The 16,726-nt window shown below is 60.2% G+C and overlaps 1 protein-coding gene across 2 annotated transcripts; it reads left to right on the forward strand.

The window, feature by feature from the left end:
• The first annotated feature begins 2 nt into the window (after positions 1-2).
• Positions 3-15,875, forward strand: IGHMBP2 (immunoglobulin mu binding protein 2). 2 transcript variants are annotated; one of them, XM_006107091.3, is made up of 15 exons: positions 3-156; positions 1,901-2,070; positions 3,770-3,953; positions 4,172-4,269; positions 5,781-5,944; positions 6,569-6,769; positions 8,100-8,247; positions 9,067-9,241; positions 9,951-10,133; positions 10,404-10,522; positions 11,326-11,420; positions 12,192-12,315; positions 13,216-14,109; positions 14,616-14,788; positions 15,260-15,875. In XM_006107091.3, the coding sequence occupies exons 1-15, from the start codon at positions 71-73 to the stop codon at positions 15,455-15,457; spliced, it is 3,012 nt and encodes a 1,003-aa protein (XP_006107153.1). In that variant the 5' UTR covers positions 3-70; the 3' UTR covers positions 15,458-15,875. The 2 variants fall into 2 exon arrangements, with proteins under 2 accessions (XP_006107153.1, XP_023603603.1); XM_023747835.1 differs by lacking the exon at positions 6,569-6,769 and having other exon boundaries at positions 4-156.
• Positions 15,876-16,726: the final 851 nt, after the last annotated feature.

Genomic DNA, 16,726 nt, shown 5'->3' on the forward strand with positions numbered 1-16,726 from the left:
CGGCGGGGAACATCTCCCCGTGCGGCGACGGGACCTCGGCGGCTCCGGCACGGGTCGCGCGGCGGCGGCGATGGCCTCGGCGGCCGTGGAAACCTTCGTGGCCAAGCAGTTGGACCTGCTGGAGCTGGAGAGGGACGCGGAGGTGGAGGAGCGCAGGTACGGCCGCCGGCCCTCCTCTCGGGGTCGTCCCGGCAGCTCCCCAGCCCTGACGGACCCTCCGGGGCCCGGTCTCCCCCAGAGGTGGAAACCTCGTCGCTTCCCTGGGCGGCCCGTTCTGGTTATGGACCCTTTCGTTTTTCGGTCCGAAGTCCCCCGCCCCGAACGCTCATTCCGAGATCCTGCCTCTGCCCAGTTCCACCCCCAGCGCCTGCCCAGCCCTCTCCCCCATCCGTCGGCGCTGTCAGTGTTGGCACCGGTGTGTGCCCGGCCCATCAGGAGAGCGGTTGGCACTGGGCGCCTGGGTGTGAGCGCCGGAGGTGGGCAGAAGCCCAAGCAGCCCCCTTCCAGCGTGACAAGTGCCGATGCGGACGCCGGTGCGCGGAGCTGGGCGAGAAACCCGGACACGGGGGCGGGCGCGAGGGGTGCTTCAGGGAGGAGGCGGGGCCTGGGCACAGCTTCAGGGAAATCGGGGCGCAGGTGACCCGCAGGGGGAGCCGGACAAGAGAGCCGGCCTGAGTCTGCACAGGAATAGGCGCGCACTGATGGAGGCTGTAAACCCCTCCTCCCATCGCCAGCTCCTCCAACCCTCAGGCCACGTCTACCAAGCACGTTACTGTTATTCTCATGTCGGAGGAGCTGAGGGGAGCGGTTAAGGAACCTGCCCACCGTGAGTCACGCAGGCGGAGTGAGGACCTGATCCCACAGCTTACACCCCACGCAGCAGTATATACCTGGATGGGGTTTGTTTGAGAGGTTTTGACCATAACAGTTAAGAGCTTTTGGAGAATCCCAGCTCCTTCATGTATGGCTGTGTTGCTTTGCAGGTTGTATCTCTGAGCCTTCGTTAGCTTATCTGTAAAATGGGATCATTCCCACCTCTCAGGTTTGCCGAGAGAATGAAATGATTTTATTAAAAGTCAAGTGCTCAGCATGGTCCCAAGTGCAGAGTAAGCACCTGTGGGAAGGTAAATGGGCTTCAGGTTGAGAAGGGCCTTGCCGAGGAGCTTGTATGATATCCTGGTGCAGAGGATGGCTTCCATTGAAGTTAAGCGGGTTGGGGGGTGCGGGGTGAATAGATTTGCATTTTAGGAGGATCACTTGGGTGTTGAGAGCTTTTTTGTTTTGTTTTGTTTTGTTTTTTTTAGAGAGAGTGGAAGGAGGGGGAGAGACAGAGAGAAGCATCGATGTGAGAGACACATTGATTGGTTGTCTCCCGCTTGCACTTGACCGGGTCTGGGATGGAGCCTGCAACCCAGGTACCTGCTCTTGACCGAATGGAACCCAGAACCCTTCAGTTGGAGGGCTGACGCTCTCTCCACTGAGCCAAACCGGCTATGGCCAGGAAGCTCTGTTTAATCCAGGCTGCCAGGGATGTGGGCTTGAATCTGAGTCAGGGCTCTGGAGGGGAGAGGGAGAGGGAGAGGCGGGTCCAGGCTGTAAACAGGAAGGGCCCCATAGGACTCAGTGACTTGAACCAGGATGGGGGAGAGAGTCGAGAAGGGGAAGGTGGCCGGAGGTTCTGACCCGGGTGACTGGGAGAAAGGCCCGTCATGAACTGCCCCCGGGGAGCCAGGAGGGGCAGGTCTGAGAGGGGCAGAGCCAGAATTGCGCTGGCTCGTGTTTGGCGCCTGTGCCAGCTCTTTATTCCCCCCCCCCGCCCCCCCACCTTTTCATTTCTCCTGCACCGGTGGAAATGAACACCGGTGAGTGCAAAGATTAACGTTTATCCTGTGTCTTCCAGGTCCTGGCAGGAAAACGTCTCTCTGAAGGAGCTCCAGCGCCGCGGCGTCTGTCTGCTGAAGCTGCAGGTGTCCAGCCAGCGGACCGGGCTGTACGGACAGCTGCTGGTCACCTTCGAGCCCCCGAGATGCGCGTCTGCAGGAGTGCTTCCCAGTAACAGCTTTTCCTCCGGTCTGTGCATTTCTGACGTAGGCGCATAACTGAGTGTGACCAGCCTCACACTGGGAGTTTTGTCTGAGGAGGCCGAGAGGGAGAGGTTAAGTGACCTGCCCAGTAACACAGGGCGAGTCAGGCCCTGAGGCCAGCGTTTGTTTTCATGTGGCCAGTTGCCATGGGCTGCCATGACCAGGGCGAAGGGGATTGCTAAGTGTCTTTCAGGAGTAATTGAGCAGGACCTGTCTGTGCAGGTGGCTTGGAAACTCTGGAAACGCAAAGGTAAAAATGTGTGTTCAGCTAATGAGCGCTGTGGAGTTACGGCCTCGGAGACCGATGGCTCCTCGACTAACAGGAAGCCAGAGGAGGTGGCATTTATGTTGAAAAGTAGCCTGCTGAGAATTTGGTGTGTTGCCGCAGCCATGGACAGAGTCAGGTGGAGCTGTTTCTTCTGAGATGGGTTTTGAGGCTCAGTAGCTTAGAGATGCATTCGGAAACATGGGATCCTATTCGGGGCACTCGTGGGGCAGTCCCGGGGGAGCTCCCCAAGGCGAGCCCCATGTACAGAACTTGACCTCTGCCCCAGGGGTACTGTTGCCACCTGATGTTTCTCTTTAAAAGTTGGGGAAGGAGGCAGAGAAAAGATTCAAGGTGCAGACGAAACTCTTTGCTTACTTGACGAACCCCTAGGACCGAGAACAGGCCTGGCTCATGCCCGGCACGCTCTTGCAGACATGGATAAGTAGGGTGTAAATGTGCGGGTGGCCCTGGCTTTATCTCAGAGTGGATTCTGTTTCGGTCAGAACTGTGGTCAAGTGACAGAACCCAAGCCAGACGGGCTTGGGCAAGAAGGCCTGTGCTGAAGGACCCCTGCAGGGAGGGCCTCAGGGCTCCAAGGAGGTCTCCGGGCCGAGCCTCCCTCCATTTCTTGGCTTTGTCCTCTTCTGGGTCAGCTTCCTTCTCAGGTGCCACTCGGGAGCCGTGCTGGCCCTACGCCCTCTGAGGGTCCTGGTCTAGCTGGAGAGAGGGAGGACCTCTGTCCCGGTGCCCAAGCAAAGGCTCCCTGTGTCTCGGGCTCTGATTTGGTCCCATGCCCATCCCTGAATAGTCACATGGCCGGGGCGTGTGAAGCCCTGATTGGCTCAGGCACGGGTCACTCTGCATCCCCGAGGTGCTGAATCACCGAACAGCTTTCACAGGATGTGGGGAGATCCCTGCAGAGTGGGCAGCAGATACACACTGTCCCTCTTTCAATGGTCTTCTCCCCCAGAGGTGCTCGTGGCCCCACTTCATCCAGGGCCCCCACCTGTCACCACTCACCACTCAGGGAGGCCCTTACCTCACAGTCTTGCTAGGATGGCGCCCTCATCCCCCCGTGCCCTCCCTGAGCGTCATGTTTCCTTCGGCCCCTGGCACTGGCCTGACAAGAGGCTGTATTGGTCCCTCCCCCCTGAGGGCGCCCAGGGACGGGCTTGACTCCTGTCCAGAGCAGCGCCCAGAGCAGTGCCTGGCGCAGAACGGGCCCTTGACATGTTTTATCGGCGGTCGGTCCTGTCTGTTTTAAACAGTCATTGACCTCACGTGTGTGATTTAGATGTTAACCGTTTATTTTTTAAAGAAAGTAACAGGATGTTTGAAATATACTGGGACTTATGGAATAAAATAGTCCACATTTAACTTTGCTCCATGTTTGCATCACTGAGTCTTTGTTTCGCAGGTGATATTGTGGGTCTGAATGATGAAGGAGGTCAGCTGGCCACTGGGGTGCTGACCCGGATCACCCAGAAATCGGTCACAGTGGCCTTTGACCAGTCCTGTGATTCCCAGTTGAGCTTCGACCAACAGAATTCCTACCGACTGTTAAAACTTGCCAATGATGTCACTTACAAGCGCCTGAAGAAGTAAGCATGTGCCTGGACCACACATGTAACGTTTTCCTTAAACACGGCTTGCTCAGCCGACCACGCTTGGGCTGGGCGGAGAGCAGTGGGTTCGGGCTGGGCTGGTCCGTGCGCCCTCTCCGGAGCTGGGGGCTGCAGGTGGAGGGGGGGCCGGGGCTCCTCCCCGACTTCACGGCTGGTTCTCCCTAAGCCCCTCTCTTGGGTTTTCTCCCCGGCAGAGCCCTGATCGCCCTGAAGAAGTACCACGCCGGCCCCGCGCTCTCGCTCATAGAGGTCCTCTTCGGCGGCGCAGCCCCCAGTCCTGCCGGCGACACACGTAAGAGCTGGTGCTTTTTCTCTTCTGGTTGAAACCACTGTGGAAACTGGCGAGTGACGTGGCCGTGGGGCCATTTTGTCAAGAGTTGGAGGAGGTACAGGTAGAAGAAATCACCTTAATTTCTTCAGATAAGTTCCTGGGAATGACTTGAGCTGGGCTCAGCGTCGGAGAAAGCCGCTTCCTTCGCTTTTCTGGGTTCTCTCTGGCCCCCAGCTGCATTTCGCGCTGGCGGTGTTTCTTCCAGCGGTGGCAGCCAGTCACACTGGAGGTTCACCTCACCGGTGCTTGAGAGCAGTGCTTTTGGTGCGAAAGGCTCACGGGTGGTTTCCTCAGCAGGCTGTACACACTGTAAGAGTGACCATGTGAGTCATGGAAAACTAGGGTATTCAGAAGCAGAAAAACGGAGGCAGTCACTCAGAAACCTGCCACTCGGTTCGCCTCACAGTGCCTGTGTCACATCTTCAACTCTTTTCCCACATCCACATCCGACTGTGTGTTTTACACGCACACACACGCACGCGCGCACACACATTATTTGTTTACCCCATTTGAAGGAGCGTGACACGTCTTGATCGTGGCTGACAGCTAAGGAGAAGGGCACAGTGTGGAGCGGTGGGACGTGCTTGGGCACTGAGGCTCCCCTGGCGTCACTAACCCGTTCAGATCAGCACCTGGGCCTGGGAGTTCACACGTCTCAGCGTCACCGCACTGTGGGGCGGGTTCCGTGGGAGCAGAGCCGGATACAGCACTACCTGCTCCCGGAGCACAGGGCACACAGAGCAAGTAATCAGTGTGGCCATGAAAGAGTCGGAATAGGAACTCGATGCTGGAATTTGCTAGTACTCTTTTTCCTTTTCCTTTTTTTTGTTTTTGCTTTTTGCTAGTACTCTTTTTTCCTTTTTTTTTTTTTTAAATATCTATTGATTTCAGAGAGGGAGAGGGAGAGAAACATGATGAGAGAGAGAATCATTGATTGCTGCCTCCTGCACGCCCCCTACTGGGGTTCGAGCCCGCAATCCAGGCATGTGCCCTTGGCCGGAATCGAACCTGGGACCTTCTGTCCGCAGGCCGATGCTCTATCCACTGAGCCAAACAGGCTAGGGCTCTTTTATCCTTTATTTTTGTCATTTTATGGGCACTTATAAAGGGACAATATGTTCCAAGAAACATTTACCTAGAAGAGTCTTATTCTGGAGCATGAGTGGTGAGGCTTTTCAGTAAAAGGACGGATGATCAACGTTGGGCTTTGCGGGCTGGGGCAGGAGCAAGCAGGCAGGGGCGGCGTGGCGGCGTGGCGGCGTGGCTGTGTCCCAGGAGAACCCGGCTCAGGGAGGCGGGCCACAGGCTGGGTTTGGCCTGGTCTGCAGTCTGCTGCTCCCTGTTCTAGGGAAATCCTTTGAAAACAAAGCAGGTTGATTCTGTGTTGACCGGGTGCCTCCCGGGAAGTCCGGCTCCCTCCTGTGCTCGTCAGTGCCCGCAGAGCCAGCCTAACCCTGTCACCTCTTCTGCAGGGCCGCCGACCTTCTACAACGCCGCCCTGGACGCCTCCCAGCAGGAAGCGGTTTCGTTTGCGCTGGCCCAGAAAGAACTGGCCATCATCCACGGGCCTCCTGGCACCGGGAAGACCACCACTGTGGTGGAGTTCATCCTCCAGGCGGTGAAGCAGGGCTGCAAGGTGGGCCTGGCGCTCCCCGAAGCACCGCCCCGCCCAGGAGGGAGGGGACGGGTCAGGACGTCCCTGATGTTAGCTGAGCACTGGTGGGCCCTTTCTGGTTCCTGACAGCGAGTGGGACACAGAATGTGCCCTGGGCCACCTCGATGGGGTGGCGGTGCCAGGACATGGGGGGAGGCCTGGGCCCCTGTTCTTGGCGCTGACGGAAGAGGGACTCTCCTCTCCGCCGCCGCCTGTCACGGTGGGACTGCGGTTCTGGAAGAAGGCTGAGCCCTTCAGAGCTCCCCGTCCACTCGTCGGGTGATAGCGTGACGTGATTGGTGATGAGCCGGCGCCCCAGCCGGTTATGTCAGGGCCTATGAGCCCGTCCTTTCCAGTTACCAGTCCCCGCACGCCGGGTGCTCGGGGGACCAGTGGGTTCTCCAGCCCAAGCTCTCGTTATCCAGACACTGACAGTTTGCAGTGACGTGTCCCCGTCCCTGCAGCTGCAGTTCACACCTTAGCATCATGGCGCCCACACTGCACCCTCTCTCCTCTCCGTAAGGCTTTCTGTTTGCTTCCGTGTAAACCGAGGTGGTTTCCTTAAACACGGAATCCCCAAACCCGACCTTGAGCTTTGCGCCCCAGGTTCTGTGCTGCGCGCCCTCCAACATCGCCGTGGACAACCTGGTGGAGCGCCTGGCGCGAAGCGGGCGGCGGGCGCTGCGCCTCGGGCACCCTGCCCGGCTCCTGGAGTCCATCCAGCAGCACTCGCTGGACGCGGTGTTGGCGCGCAGCGACGGCGCCCAGATCGTGGCCGACATCCGGAGGGACATCGACCAGGTCTCCGTACGTATGTCTCAGCCGGGCCTCACTCACGGCGGTTTTCAGTTAGAGATGGCATTTCCTCACGGCCTCGGTGCTGCAGCTTTCTGGGTCTCCAGCTCCCGCGTGTGCCCTGGTTTCCTGAAATGTCCCGCCCTCTGTGTGCTCCCCGTGCTCGGGTCTCCCCGGGCCGGTGCTTCGAGTCAGCCTTTCCCGCAGGGCAGCGGATGGCGCAGGGCGGCCAGCGCGGGGAACGCAGGGCGGGGACAGGCCCAGCGGTCCCTCCGCACGGGAGGCGTGCAGGGGTCTGCCGTGCTGGCGCTCCGTCACAAGTGCGCAGGAGGGCCTGGCCCTGCTCCTGCCTAAATCATGCTGTCTGCTCGGAGCTGGGCACCGTGGCCCTCCTGGCACTGCTGGACCCTGTCCTCCAGAGCGGACATCACAGGGCAGGAAGGGTGACGTCTCTTTTTAATCCTCACCTGAGGATGTTTTTCCACTGGGAAGGCGGGAGAGAAACATCAACGTGAGAGAGACACATGGATTGGTTGCCTCCCAAACACACCCCATCTGGAGCCTGGGGTTGAGCCTGCAACTGAGGCACGTGCCATTGGCCGGGAATCGAACCCTTGACCCTTTGTGCTGCAGGCCGGTGCCCTAACCATTGAGCAACCGGCCAGGGCAGGGGTTACAGCTCTTTTTTAGTATTAAAGTAAGTTGGGGTTTATGTGGCCATTTTATGGGCTAAACAAAAAATTTTTAAATCTCTTGACAAATGTGGAATAAAAAGTGACGCTCAGCCCCTCTGTCTATGCTAAAGCCCAGGCCCTGAGCAGCAGGCGCCTGTCGGTGACTGTGGGGGCGGGGCTGGGCTCACCGTTACAGCGCCGTGTGCTTCGAGGACGCGACCGGCCTGCCTGTCTCTCCTTGTGCAGCGACACTGGCTCTGAGGCCGGGCAGGGGTCAGGTGCTTAGTCACCTGCATGTGTCTGTTGCTCCTTCAAGAAAGAGTTTGACTTCATTGCCTTTTAAGGAACTTAGTGAGGTGGACCCAGTGATTATAAAAAAAAGCAGTTTGTGAACTAAAAAGAGCTAAATAAGTGCAAAGTTGTGTCCGAGTGGTTATATTTTCTGCCTGGCTGGTGTAGTGGTTGGCACATGAACCGGGAGTTCACAGCTGGGCTGCCAGTCAGGGCACATGCCCGGGTTGTGGGCTCGGTCCCCAGTAGGGGGCGTGCAGGAGGCAGCCGACCCATGATTCTCTCTCATCATTGATGTTTCTAAGTCCCCCTGTTCTTTCCTCTCTCTGAAATCAATTAAAAAGAAGGAATTATGATTTCTTTGCTTTCATTTGTAGGTGAAAATTAGAAAGACCCAGGACAAGAGAGAGAAAAGTACTTTTCAAAATGAAATCAGGCTGCTGAGGAAGGAGCTGAAGGCGAGGGAAGAAGCCGCGATGCTGGAAAGCCTCCGGGCGGCCGACGTGGTCCTGGCCACAAACACAGGTGAGGAGGGCGTGTCTCCGCCCGGCCCCTGGGCCTCAGGTGACCCCCTCTGTGTGGGACGGTCCTCCCTGCCGGGTAGAATTCACCAGGAAGCCTTCTGGGCTTGGAGTTTTCTCTGCGGGGAGGTTTTTAACTGCACATGGGATTTCTTTAACTGACACGGGACTATATTCATGTTAGCTCTTAAGTGAATTGGTATCTTTGAAGGAATTGATCCATTTAACCTAAGTTGTTGAGTTTATTGGCGTGACATTCATAATATCATCTTATTATCTTAAAGATGAAGAGCAGGCTCGGGGTGTGGGGGTGGGGGGCTTGCCCAGGCCCCTCGCGGTTGGGAGCATCTCTCGGGCCTGGTCTGCGCACTGAGCTCTCGCGGGGATGCGGGCGGGGGAGCTGGTGCGCTGTTCTGTGTGGTCGGGCTCGTGGAGGTTTCGTCTCTGGGTGTCCGCTCAGCAGTTAATTGTTCTGAAACCACTTTAGAGGAGAAGTAGTTACATTTTAAATTCAGAAAATGATGCAGGAACGTTTATAAATAAGACGGCCTTCCGAGGACTTGGGTCGCAGCCCCGAAGGGGTGATGGGTTTTGGTGATTGAGGCGTCGGAGTGGCCCATGGCTGGGGACACACGGCCTCACAGGTAAACGCGGGGCAGGCACTATGGGCCTTTGACGTCCTCACCAAGTCGTTATTCTGGGCTGCACGTTTGTCAGTCTTAACGTGAGGCTGGATTGTGGAGCCGCGGGCCTGTCGGCGCCCTGGCAGCTGCTCTCACACAGCCTGTGCCCCTGCAAAGCCCGTGGCTCTGATCTCCACCAGGCGCTTCTCCCGACGGGCCCCTGAAGCTGCTGCCCGACGGCTACTTCGACGTGGTGGTCATCGACGAGTGCGCCCAGGCCCTGGAAGCCAGCTGCTGGGTCCCCCTGCTGAAGGCCAGGAAGTGCGTCCTGGCCGGGGACCACAAGCAGCTGCCTCCCACCATCGTCTCTCCCAAGTAAGCCCTCTGCCGAGCGCCTGGGCCCCTCCCGGTCACCCTTTGCTCTGTTCCCCGAGGGCCGGTCCAGAGGTCCCGGCTCACAGGAGGCCCTGGGTGAGCCGCCCCCACACTTGCTCATTTAGACGTCGCGCCTCAGCCTGTGCTCCTGGAGGCCAGGGGTTGTGTCAGTGGTCCCTGTGGCCTTGGAACCCAGCCCTGTGCTTGGATTGAACACCCCGATGGGCCACGGGGTGGATATCCATGCTCACCCACTTCTGTGGGCTGTGCTGACTTCCCCCAGTGGGTTAACACACGGCCCAGCGTGGATCCCAAGGCCTGGTCTATAGGCACCTCCTTCCACGGGGACACCTTCCAGGCCTGCCCCCCAAGCACCGGCTCCCGTGGCCCTCCCATCTTCACGCTACAGCGGAGTGGCCTCTGGGCTGACTGACTGAGGACACTGGGCCCACAGGCTGGTCCACGGCCAGCTCCCGACTCGGACCCCTAGCTTCACCACATCTGCACGGTGACCTGCCACGTTCTCGCAGGGCCCAGGGTTAAGAGGTGGCATCTTCGGAGGCTGTTATTCAGCTGACCACACCTTAGGTCTTGGTCAGAACTGGGGAGCGAGTCGGGTTCGAGGTTGGAGGGCAGCTTCCTCGCAGGGCCCTGGTCTCACGCTGGACTCCGGGCTTGGCCTCCCTCCCGCTTCCTCTCTCGGGTGCAGAGCTGCGCTAGCGGGACTGTCGCTGAGCCTGATGGAGCGCCTGGCCCAGGGGTGCTGCGCGGGGGCAGTGCGGACGCTGACGGTGCAGTACCGCATGCACCGGGCCATCATGCAGTGGGCCTCGGAGGCCCTGTACCGCGGGCAGCTCACGGCACACCCTTCTGTGGCAGAGCACCTCCTGCGGTGAGTGGTGTGGCCACGTCCGTGTCCTGACAGAGCCCTGAGCCACTGAGGGGTCCACAGGTTTTAGAGGAAGAATCACCTCCAAGACCAGTTTCTGGGAAGGAGAGTGGACTTGCGGGTCTCCAGTCTGACTTGCTTCCCGTCCATCGTATTGCCCGTGGGTGGTACCGTCTTCCTGAGGGAGGGGCAGTGTTGAGGGCAGGAGGGACATGCGGTTCTGCTTTTAGGTCCTCCGCGCCAGGGCCTTATGTTCAGTCTCCCCCTGTGCAGGGACCTCCCGGGAGTGGCTGCCACGGAGGAGACGGGCCTCCCCCTGCTGCTCGTGGACACGGCCGGCTGCGGGCTGTCCGAGCTGGAGGAGGAGGAGGACCAGTCTAAAGGGAACCCCGGTGAGCTCGCTCGGGAGGGTCAGCTTTTCTGTCTAAACAGACCCCGGGCTCCTCCAAACACACACGTCCCTCTAGTTGCCAACTTGGGAGCGGAGGTGAGGGCAGCACCGAGGAGCCGTGGGCAGTTAGGAGCTGGAGGCTAAGCCTGAGTGTGTTTAATACTCTTCTCCATGAGCAAGAGATGCTCATAGAAGTTACTATTATTTTTCATTTTGTCTATAAACTGTCTGTAAACTGTCAACATCTTCTTGTTCCAAGCAGAGTGGCCAGCGCTGCCTGGCTGGTCTTGGGATGAGGTCCTTGCTCAGCCCGCAGGACGTCCACTCGGACCACTCAGGGCTGCCACTAACAGGACAGGTGGCCCTGCTTACACTGAGGGAGTGCTTGTTGTTTTTGGAATTCAGGTTGGCTGGGGGTCCTGCATTTTTTTCATTTTTAAAATTTATTTTAGAGAGAGAGGAAAGGAAAGGAGCGAGAGAGACACTAATGTGAGAGAGAAACATCAACGGGTTGCCCCCTATACCATCCCAGCTGGGGATCCAACCCACAACCCGCACATGTGCCCTGACCGGGAATAGAACTGGTGCCTTTTGGTGCACAGATGACGCTCAACCCACTGGCCACCCAGTGGGGGCAAGGGGCCCTGCATTTTTGTTTCTGAGTCTGGGGACACTCCGATTCGGGTGTGGGTCCCAGGAGGACCCAGATCAGCTGACATCATAGAGGGAGAGTTGCTGGGAGAAGCAGCACCGGCCTCGGTGTCAGCGTGCCCTGCCCTGGAAGCCCGCTCTCTGTGCCTGCAGGGGAGGTGCGCCTCGTCAGCCTGCACGTCCAGGCTCTGGTGGACGCCGGCGTCCGGGCGAGCGACATCGCCGTCATCACGCCATACAACCTCCAGGTGCGAGCGCCCCTTTCTCTCCGTGTGTCAGTGGGATCCAACCACCCCTCCGCGCTGAAAGGAAAAGGGCAGTTTATTGGTCCTTATGACCGGAAACTCCGGGCTGGAGTCAGCCACGTCACATCTGGATTGAGGCTCAATGACATCAGCAAGAGCCTCTATCGTCCGTTTGTCCATCTCACTTGCTCTGCCACCTCCCGCCTCATCCTGTCCTGACCAGGCTCCCTGTGTTGGCTTCTGTTTCCCGCCAGCTTTCCCAGCGTCCCCGGCAACCTCGGGGGATGTTGTCCTTACACAGGCATCCCGGGAACAGCGGTCCTTTGTGGCCTTTGCCACGAAAACCTCAGCTTCCCATCTCGTTGGTCTGGCTGTCCCCCTGCCCGAGCCAGTGCTGTGACCTGGAGCTGGGTCCTCGCCCGTCTCTGGGACCGCCGGCCGGGCTTTCTGGAACCCGGGGGACGGTGGGAGTGGGTGGTTTCTGGAGGGAAAGCAGGTGGTGAGTCAGCAGAAGCGACGGCTGTTCCCTTCCCTTCGGATGTCAGTGCTGATCGGGGTGGGGGTCCTATCTGATGGGGGGGGTGATTTTGTTGGCTCTTTTGCATGCCTGTGAGGAGGGCCGTTGTGGAAACCAGGTCCCTGAGGTCGGGGCGGTTCTGCAGGCGAGGCCCTCTGCTGAGGGAAGGACAGCGTCTGAGCCGCCTGGGCCCGGGCTGTGCTGGGCCCGCCTGGGCCTGGGCCTGGTCTGAGGCCATGGTCTGCTTGGTGCTTCAGGTGGACCTGCTCAGACAGAGCCTTGCTCACAGGCACCCTGAGCTTGAAATCAAGTCGGTCGACGGCTTCCAAGGCCGAGAGAAGGAGGCGGTGGTGCTGTCCTTCGTCAGATCCAACAGGAAAGGTACGGAGCGCTCGCCAGTCCCAGAAGTGAGTCACGCACGCGGAGGGCTGGGTTTCCCGGCCGTGCTGGTCCCTGGAGAGTGAGCATGGAGTGCAGACTGTCCTGCGTGAGCTCAGTGTGAGGAGAGACTGAGCTGGCGGGGGGGGGTGGGGACGGGGGGTGGCGGGGGGGCGAGGTGTGACGAGGCCTCTAACGGACCCGCCGGGGCCCAGCGTGCACAGCAGGGAGAACGGTGCCAGGGGTGGGAAAGGTGTTCCTGGCACAGGGTGCAGCATGGAGGCTTAGGGCCCGAGCATGTGGTTGGGGTGGGGGGCTGGACACCCCCAGGAGGTGGAGCCCCCTCAGGCTCAGAGCTCATCTTTTATTCTCGAGGCTGATTCAACCTCAGGGCACGGCATTGATGCCCATAGAGCTTGTGGAATTCCGTTTGGTAAGAAAGTTGGATCCAGAAACAGTGTTTTGGTTCATGGGCTTGGAAAAGCGTTTTCAGTGGAAGGTTGAAAACAGGTGGGAGGTGGCACAGCTGTGCTGGGAGAGAGAAGGTACTGGAATGGCCCTGCACTTCTCTCGTGCGTCAGCTGCAGCCCCGTCCACGCCCCCGGCTGTCACCGAGCTCTGGCTCGGGGAGGAGGAGTTGTACTTACTGAGAAATGAGTGACAGTCTGAGAGCCACCGCAATATTAGTCGGGTACCGTCTGCCATCCTGATGAGCTGTGGGGAGCAGCAGGGTCACACGGTGGGGCCTGAGGGCCTCGAGTCCATGGGAGGCGGAGCCGGGAGGCGGTCGGTGTGAGCCTGGAGCTGGTCCTTCGTCGGGGTGCCTGCTGCTGAGAGGGCAGGAGAGCCTGCTTCCTGTTCCTTAGGCTCAGATCTCGCCCGCTCACCCTGCCTCCTTACCAGGTGAAGTTGGTTTCCTTGCCGAGGACCGGCGGATCAACGTCGCCGTCACCCGCGCTCGGCGCCACGTGGCCATCGTCTGCGACTCTCGCACGGTCAGCAACCACGCCTTCCTGAAGACCCTGGTGGATTACTTCACGGAGCACGGGGAGGTGCGCACGGCCTTTGAGTATCTTGATGACATTGTCCCTGAAAACTATTCCTACGAGAGTTCCCAGGGCCACGGCCAGGCCGGTGCGAAGCCCCAAGGCTCAGCCGGGTCCGCCAGGAAGCCTGGAGGCCGGCGGCCCGAGGGAGCTCGGGAGGCCAGAGCGACCGCCAGGCTGGTCCAGAAGGCGCCGCCCGGGAAGCCCTTGGGCTCTGAGGCCCAGTCTCAGCCCAGCCTCAACGGAGGCAGCCCAGGGGGGCCGGGGAGCAGGGACAGTGCGGACCACTTCCGGGCCCTGATCGCCGAGTTTGTGGCCAGTGAGCAAGTGCAGCTGGAGTTCCCTGCTTCCCTGAACTCACACGACAGGATGCGCGTCCACCAGATAGCGGAAGAGCACGGGCTGAGGCACGACAGCTCCGGGGAAGGGAAGCACAGGTTCATCACCGTGAGCAAGAGGGCCCCGCCGGCCCCGCCGGCCACACCGGCCCCGTCGGCTCCACCAGTCCCGCCTGTCCCACCCGTCCCGGCAGGGACTGACAGCAAAGCCCCTCTCCATCCTGAGCCCCCCAGCCCCGTGCAGACGGAGCCCCCCGGGCGAGAGCCGAGCAGCGTGGACCTGAGGGCCGTGCACCTGGAGCGACTGCAGAGGGAGAGGGCCAGGCAGGAGCAGCGAGCCAAGGAGGGCACACGGGCCGCGGGCCCGGGGCTGCGGAAGTTACCAGAAAAGAAAAAGAAGAAAGATGCAAAAGGTGAGTCGGGTCAGCTAATGAGAGCACAGGCGTGGTGTCCCCTTAACGGGGCTGTTTGCCCACTTGAAGCGCACCTGCCGCCCTAAGAAAGAATCAGGACTTCCTCCTGGCGGGGCCTGGTTCTGCGTTTTGCACCTTATGTTTAATGGGCTTGGAGTGAGCCCAAGGGTGGCGACTGGTCACAGTGACCCTCGCATACCCGGAGGCTTGCGCAGGGCCTGGCAGAGGGGGTGCGCTCCCTGCAGGGAAGGGCAGACAGGGGCGGGAAGGGTCCCAGACCTCTGTCGTGGCGACAGTGCTCCTGACTCAGACCCGGGCTCGGCAGCAACTGGTTTCTAGCTCTGAGGACGGACACCGAGCACACATGAGCCTGCATTTGCTCGTTGCTCTGACCACGAGAGCAGGGAGCAGGGGCAGCTGCTCGTGATGCACCCGCCCCCCCCCCCCCACTGTCCGACCCTGTCCGACCCTGCTCTTCCCTGTTTGAGTGGCGCTGTTCTCCCCAGGACCTGCGGCCCTGGATCTGCCCTCCACGGAGGACTTCGACGCCCTGGTCTTGGCCGCCATGAAGGCTGATAACACTTGTGGCCTCGCCAAGTGCCGGGCCAGCGTCGTGACTCTGGGCCAGCTCTGCCCACACTGCAACCGCCGCTACTGCCTCAGCCACTGCCTGCCCGAGGTATGTGGGCCCCCTGGGCGTAGTTTCCTCCCCTCGGCCCAACCCTCTGACAGTCTCCCAGTGTGGGGCAGACACCCTCCACAGACACCCCCCAGCCAGCACCCCCTCGGCCCAGCATTGGGGTCATACGATGGAAAATAGTATTTCCCCAGAGGAGGCTATAACTCTGCTCTAGGCGCATTTTGCTGCATAAGCGCCGTGGGGTGGGCCTGAGCTCTTGTGTGTCACCCCATCAGGGAGGCTGCGGACCGGCCTGCGCTCACCTCCGCTCACCTCCGCTCGAGGGTGGTCCGGGCTGGGGCCAGGGCACAGGCAAAGGCAGGGAGCCTGGGGACGAAGGGTCCGTGTGCGGGAGAGGACGGAGCCCCTCCGAGGTCTCACGCTGGGGCTTCATGGTCCCCAAGCTCCAAGATGGGCAGAGCGGCGGGGCTTGTCCCCACTCACCTCGCACTGACTCTCGTGTACCCCCAGATCCATGGCTGTGGGGAGAGGGCCCGCGCCCACGCCCGGCAGAGAATCAGCCGGGAGGGAGTGCTGTACGCCGGCAGTGGGACCAAGGACCGGTCCCTGGACCCCGCCAAGAGGGCCCAGCTGCAGAGGAGCCTGGATAAGAAGCTGGGCGAGCTGAGCAGCCAGAGGAGGAGCAAAAGGAGGGAGAAGGAGATGTGAGCGGCCCTCACACCCGCCGGCCTTGTCTTTGCAAATGCGGGTGGGGCAAGCGGCCGTCCCTGGTGCTTTCTGTGCCTTGTAGCTGCTCCGGTGACGTGACCAGGGCTGCATGAGCGAGCGAGCGAGGGGCCTCTGGGAGGGGGTGGGTCCTCGGGCCCAGCGTGCCCTGCCTTGCACTGGGGTGGGGGCGGGCTGCAGTGGCTGTTCCCTGGACCTTCCTGGGAGAGAGCCGCCCCAGGTCTCAGCTTTGCTGGCACCAGGGCCCCGCGGGGCTCTCCGAGGTCCCTCGCCAACTGCTTTAAGAGAACCTCAGATGGATGTATTATTTCAGCTGCAGAGTTTTATTTGTTTCAGAGGAGTATAAGTTATTTAAGAATTAAAGCTATGTGCACACGGCCCACAGTAGGTCATGGCATTCCTTCCCGTCTTGCTCACTTTCCTGAGGTTGAAGGTGCGGGGTGAGCGACGTTTGCCGTTTGCTCTAAACTCTCAGGCCATGTGTGGGGTCGTTTTGGGGCGGTCCTTGTCCTGTTAGCAGGTGACGGAGAAACCACTTCCTGTTCTGCTTGACTGTCCCCGCCCCCCAGGGAAGGTCTGTAACCTGGGGAGGAGGCCAGGGCGGGCCTTTTCCCCGGGGGCTGAGCTGGGTCAGAGAGGCAGCCTGTCTGGGGCCTGGGGGTTGCCCTGCGTGCGTCACAGCTCTGCCTCCCCCTCACCTGCACGGCCCAGTCTCACTTTTGGGATCCATGGCCTCTGTGAGGCTCAGTCTCCTGACCAGGCATCAGGGCCTCCGTGTCTCAGGCCGTGTCCCTCAGGAGCCTGTCTGTCCTGCACAGTTATGTGTCCTCCACGCCGCCTGACACTTGGACCACTTTGCTTTCACCAGTGCTGGGCCGCCCTCTCTCGGGCACCCCGTCCTCCTGCCCAGACCCGATGCCCTCTTTGCACCCCATGGCCCCCTCTCCTCCCCCTGCGTACATGCCTCCTCTCACCCCCATCAAGTGTCTAGGACTAGACTGTTTGGGAGGGGACGGGGCAGGGACCCCTGTATTTAAGTACCACGCCATCCGTCCGATGACGCGTGAGCAGAGAGCCTGCCCACATGCGTTTGAGAGGTTTGACATCACGGTTGCAGGGTGCACGGGCAGCCGTTGTGCCTGCTGAGGGCGCTTGCTTTATCTTCCGTCCGTGTGATGACAAACTCTGATGCCCTGGCCACAGGGAGGCTGGGCTGTGTGTCCTTGGCCGGATCAGAGACCCACACCCGTC

Source organism: Myotis lucifugus, unplaced genomic scaffold (genome assembly GCF_000147115.1).
Source record: "Myotis lucifugus unplaced genomic scaffold, Myoluc2.0 scaffold_1009, whole genome shotgun sequence".
Classification (NCBI taxonomy): domain Eukaryota; kingdom Metazoa; phylum Chordata; class Mammalia; order Chiroptera; family Vespertilionidae; genus Myotis; species Myotis lucifugus.